The sequence below is a fragment of the Etheostoma spectabile genome, chromosome 9 (assembly GCF_008692095.1).
Source record: "Etheostoma spectabile isolate EspeVRDwgs_2016 chromosome 9, UIUC_Espe_1.0, whole genome shotgun sequence".
NCBI classification, from domain to species: domain Eukaryota; kingdom Metazoa; phylum Chordata; class Actinopteri; order Perciformes; family Percidae; genus Etheostoma; species Etheostoma spectabile.
Window position 1 is genome coordinate 11,955,426 of NC_045741.1, and position 6,233 is coordinate 11,961,658.

General features: G+C 39.5%; 1 protein-coding gene across 1 annotated transcript in view; it reads left to right on the top strand.

The window, feature by feature from the left end:
* The window catches only part of ap1m3 (adaptor related protein complex 1 subunit mu 3), a 36,637-nt gene that overhangs the window by 24,478 nt on the left and 5,926 nt on the right, over positions 1-6,233 (top strand). The window contains exons 7-9 of the mRNA XM_032525418.1: positions 2,488-2,630; positions 3,706-3,777; positions 4,527-4,685. Of these exons, the coding sequence (XP_032381309.1) occupies positions 2,488-2,630; positions 3,706-3,777; positions 4,527-4,685 (374 nt within the window). The remainder of the gene's footprint in view (positions 1-2,487; positions 2,631-3,705; positions 3,778-4,526; positions 4,686-6,233) is intronic.

A 6,233-nucleotide genomic window follows, 5' to 3' on the forward strand; every position in this document is an offset into this window, starting at 1 on the left:
CCCCCCATATGTGTTGCTTTCATACATGATTCTCTTTTTTTTACATCTCTAGTAACCCAAAACAAGTTTAAATTGTGCTTATTTAATTTAAGTATCATTTTGTGAGATGGAGGAAAGATGTTTGCTAAAAACAGGATAGGAGTTTGGATAAGACAAACATTTTGATAATATTGACTGTTGATTTATAATTGGTGTTTTTTATTTCCCCTTTTTTTTTCTTCATTAACTTCACATAGTTTAGTCACCTAGTTTTTTTTTCACTAGAGTTTTTATTACAAAAGGTCAATACCAAGATTTTAATTTCATTCGTTACTTTAATGTTGATATTACGTTTGTAACTTTCTGTTCCGATCCAGACACCCTCGGTTTCATCACGATTTAATTTAGCACTTACCTCACCTCACCTCGTCTCTGACAGTGCTGGTCCAGGGTTGCATCCAGGTGGGGTTTACTTTAAGCTGACTAGTTGAATAGGGGATTAGGTTGAAGGCCCACAGTCATTTACAGCAGTTTTCCACCACTCAGCACCCTCCATTATCCACAGAGGAGGAGAACATCGGGCTTCCTCCAGCAGGCTCCAGATGCCACAGTTAAGGAGGTCGTGCTTTTTACTGCCTCTGGCAACAGCGCTACACTCTCGCTCCACCCTTGAGAGGAATTGTCTGGAGAAGTCTAATTCTTTTAATGGAGAAAAGTGATGTAGCTGACACAATCTGCTGACTTTTTGTCTATAGCAGCCTCTAGTACTCCTGTAGAGTTGTTGGTAAGATAAAGGTTATATAGCTCTGCTTAATTGGTCACTAACTATATGTGACGGATGTGGACAGGGAATGAAAGAGGACCATTTCAATTGACGTTTTTCCTGGAATTTATTTTTCTGCAGAAGACAACATCACGCAGTGGTCTGTTCCAGTGTTAACAGCATCTGCACCTCGCATTCAAGACGTTTTTGAGAAACCTTCTGAGCTAAAACAGTTTATATGAGAAGCAACGCTCCACACTCTGACAACCTCAATGACAAGTAAACACAGTAATAGCACATAATACATCCTCAAAGACACACACACACCGCGAGACAACAACACGTCAGTGGTCTGTTTCCAGGTTAACAGCTCTGCACCTAAACATCACACACACAGAATTCACACACCTAATGTCCTCCGTTATTTACATATACAAGCGCGCAAAAACGGCGCGAAAAGAAAGTTAGACAATGCGTCATTACCAGTTACATTAACCATAAAAATGGCACAAAGCAATTAGTTAACATGGTATTAACTTTGCAAGTTAAATGTTGAGGGTCACAACACAATCTTCAAAGAAAACAATAAAATAGCGCAGCGGAATTTACACACACCCTCCCTCAGCAATCCAGACGTTATTGTGAGGGGGAAACCGGGAGCTACGGCACACAGAGGTACAAAAAGGCGCAATGCACTAACACAACTCTGCAGGAAACATAGTGATGTGATAAATGGATTGCACTCAATAAGATGAAATTCACAAATATCAAACAAAACCTTAACTGATATTTAAATTAAATCAATATAGATTGGCAATTAGAATTAATAAAATACATTTTTAACTCCGTTACATATACTCTGGTAACCATACTCACAATTATTCTCCAGTGCTATCTGGATGAGTCTATTAACAGAAATTAATCATTTGTTTATCTAGCCAGATATTCAAATTTATTGTATTTCCCAATGTTTAAAAAAAAAAAAATTAACTCAGGATTAATATCTCCCTCTGTGGCGATCTGTGTCTGTCAGGTTTTAAACACATCAACTGATAAAGGGTTGTGGCAGTCATATTACTAATGATATAGTGGTGAAAAACAGTGTGACATCTCCCATTGGCTTTAAGACTTTCCTGTAGGCGTATTTCACGAAACGAGACCATAATAAAAGACCTGCGTTAGTGTTGTAGGCGGATTCATTTCACAAACAGTAACTCAGAAGCTTTTGACAACAAAGTAAATTGTGTTTTTTACTTGGCAGAAAAAAACAACCGCCTCTTAACGACAGAATAAGTGTTTTTCTCAGAAGTGTTTTTCTAAAAGCTAGAAAACTGATTATTCTACAATATTTGTTTACTTTGTTGTGTATGCGTGTGTGTAAGTGCAGGTGTGGAGGTATTTGTGAGGCAGTTGAATGTGCTTCAGTGGGGGAGAATATTATGGCAGGGGGTTGAAGGCACACTGTGTATATTTGTTTGTGTTGGTGTGTTTGTTGTGTAGCAGCTAAATAACTGTTCAGTGGGGGACAAGAACGGGGCAGATGGATTTGTTAGCACACTGCGCGTACCGTGTGTGTGCGTTGAATGTTTTGACCTTGATTTCCCCAAGGCTGCGTGGAAGGTTCTCAATCTTGTGTGTGTGTGTGTGTGTGTGTGTTTGTGTGTGTGTGTGTTTGTGTGTGTGTGTGTGTGTGTGTGTGTGTGTGTGTGTGTGTGTGTGTGTGTGTGTGTGTGTGTGTGTGTCAGGAGAGAAGAGTAAGACAGTCGAGCTAGAGGATGTGAAGTTTCATCAGTGTGTCCGTCTGTCACGCTTCGAGAACGACCGCACCATCTCTTTCATCCCCCCCGACGGGGAGAGCGAGCTCATGTCCTACCGCCTCAACACTACAGTGAGTAGGAGACACAAACAAACTTCTCTCTTTAACACACACTAACACACAAACACACACACACCCACACCACCTGCATACCAGCAACACCAAGAGCACACTTCTCATTTGTCTCACAGTAAGGTGTGTACACAGTTACCATCACAACCTAGAAAGTTCATTCTTTTATCTCATCTTTTTCGCACACAACAAGAACACGGTATGTCTTAAGACTTTTATGTTGTAGAAATTTGGTAGATAATTGCTGATATTGTCTTATCACAGATATTGACGTATATGTTGGGAAATAGGTAACTATATCTTTAGCATGTATTTTAGATTCTTATTTTTCTAATTTAATTTTGAAAATGTTTTTGTTATTTTGCTTGTGTTTTTCCGTACCCTTTTGATTTAACCTCCCGGTGAAGTTTAATGTTCAAAATGTGCTATATTCTATTTGCTGTTGCTGTCATTATTGATAACGTTTATTGTTAAACTGCAAAATATCTTTGAAAGACTATCATATCTGATATGTCTCATATCAGCATCAGTCTTTCAGCTTCAAAGGTTCCCTGTACCTTACTAGAAGGCTGTGCAGAACATGTGTCCTTTCTAGATCAACAGAGAAAAACAGAAATATCACAGTAATGAACTATGTCATAACAGAACACACAATACACAATCAAGTTGTTACACTGATAGTCCTGTGACATTATGTCCACAGGGTGTCAATAACAGGGTGTCAGATGTACTGACACAATTAGTCTCCAAAGATAATAAAGTGGGCAGCCCAACTAGAAACTAAGATTAACGCCCAGCTACTATGACAACTAATATGTTTCAAGACAAACGGCAGTCCCGTTTGTCTGCTCAGCCACATGTTGCCACTCACCCTGTCCAACGAACCAGAAGGTACTTAAGAAAGCCTGAAATCTATTTGAACTGCGAGCTGTCGAAGCAGTTATTGTCTCCCTTGTACAAACACAATCTCTCTCCCCCCTGTCCACTGTGTCACTCCGCTGATGTGTGTTGTAGTGAGGCACTTCAGCTCTGTGCTTGCCCCTCTGACCTATTTTACTTTCTCTGTCTCCGACAGGTGAAGCCTCTCATATGGATTGAGAGCGTGATTGAGAAGTTCTCTCACAGCCGCGTGGAGATCAAGGTGAAGGTAAGGATGAGTGATACATAAACACACACACACACACACACACACACACACACACACACACACACAGAATACCATGTCCCAATCCACTCATCTTGTCCCTTTGCTTCTTTAGTATTTATGAAGCATACTTCTCAGGTGGATTACCACATACCATCTGTTTGAGGCATTGATGGCCATACAGACTCAATATAACAAGCCACAGTGTGCATAGTCTCGCTTTGCCAGGCCGTCCTTCACAACACTGAAGAAGAGGGTCTGGCTAGTCAACACAGCATGCCGGGATGGGAGAAAAACATGCTCCGGTTTATTGGCATTTCTTTAAACCAATCAAATCGTGGGGCGGCGCTAAGCTCCGTACAGAGCTGCTGCAAAATAGCCTTGGGAAGGAACTTGTTTTGGTGAAACGTGTACGTTCAAAAGTTATTTTTAGTCGTGCTAGAGAAAACTCAGATTGGCCAGATAGTCTAGCTAGCTGTGTCTGATGAGCAGTTACCATAGTGAATTGACCTGGGTTTAAAATTCCACCACAAAGAAAGCGGAAGGAAACGGACATGTGTGAAAACACATGCATCCGGCGGAATTTCCTGCTGCACCGGAGCAATCCCGGAAGTTTAGCTGATGTGGATATAGACTACAGTGTGCGTAATCGTTAAGACCTCCTCGATTTTGAATTTGGATGTGCATGCTCTTTTGTTTATTGTAAAGGTGTCAGATGACATTTGAACTCGGTCCTCTGTCACCCTCCCCAGGCTCAGAGTCAGTTTAAGAGCCGGTCCACTGCCAACAATGTGTCCATTCTGGTGCCAGTGCCGAGTGATGCTGACTCACCCAAGTTCAAGACCAGCACAGGCAGCGCCAAGTGGGTGCCCGAGAAGAGCGTGGTGCAGTGGAACATCAAGTCTTTCCCTGTTAGTATTGCAACAAAATGTTACAACGTACAGTATATCAACTATAACTATACTAACTATAACAACTATCTGGTTTTAAAGGCAGATCAGCCTCATTATAATACACTGTGGGGAATAAGTAACTTTTTTGATGCACTTGTACTTTTCATTTTCTGCTACTTTATATTTCTCCTTCATTACAATTCAAAGACAAATATTGTACTTTTGACTCTACATTGATTATTTTTAATTTAGTTACAAGTGACTTTGCAGAACCAGATCAATAATACAAAGTATAATCAACAAATAAATTATATTTCCACTTTAGACTCTGCATCATAAGACTTCATTGAAGCTAGCTAGCAGTATGTAGTAATTGAAATTAGCTCCACGCTGCAACATTAAAGTGATGTACACATTAATGCGTCAATAATTTGAATCCAATGATATACTGTAATGTACATTATTCTGAAATGGGCCTTTCTCTCTCATCATTATAAATACTTTTACTTGTGATACTTTACGTATTATGCTAAAACTATTGTACTTTGCTGAAGTAAAAGACTGGTAACAGAGTGTTTCTGTACTGTGGAGATCTGAGTACTTCTTTTACCACTGATGATACCTCATATCTACAAAAGTCCCAGTGTCAGAAAATTAAGTTGTTCCGACTCTGATTTAACCCTTAGCCATTCATCACATTATGATCATACACACACACACACACCAAATAACATCTTATTTCTCTAATTCCTGCTGTTTCTTTTATAATGATGTTGTCAGTCTCCGCTGTAACCAAAATATAAACTCTTTAAAAGACGCATTTATAAAAAATAAAAAAGAATCGTAGAGCATTAATTCAGTTGAGGTTCCTTTTATCTGTCAAGTTCTGATATCTCCTCAGTAATTCATTACACCTTCCACCTGTCAAGGAGGCTTAAGAATTGCCATTACTGGTGATGGATTGTTATCCAGCTGGTGTATGACTCTGCAGCACATTATTCACTGTCACTATCAACCTAAAACGGCATATTCTTACAAGAAACCCTACTCAACTTGTAATTTTTGATGGAGGTTCGAGGAAACAAAGACGAAGTAGTGGCTTGCTGTGATAAGAGACTGATAAACACACTCATCCAAAGTCCGCCAGCCTTCAGCTCCATCTAGTTGTTTACCATCCCCGTCCACAACCATTACCCTTCTGTACGGAAACTATATAAAGCTTTTAGAAATGAGTCAATTTGCCATCAGCTATTTTATAAGCATGAATATGTGCATTTTTCACAGATTTCTCTTTTATTTTAATGATGATATTATGCAAAAAAATATATATATATTTTCTTTTCAGCTGTAGGCACAGATTTTTCACAGCAACTGTATAATGGCAAGGGGAAAAATGCAGTTAACTGCCAGAGAACAGTTTTGGTTATATCCAAGGAGAAATCTTCTGTATTTGTGTTTTTGTCTGAGCTCTTGCTGGTTTCAAGTGGGCGGGTAAAAAGGTGATGTCACAAACAACAGCATACAACATTTGACCAGTTAAGTGATGACAACTAGTGGGTTGTTTGC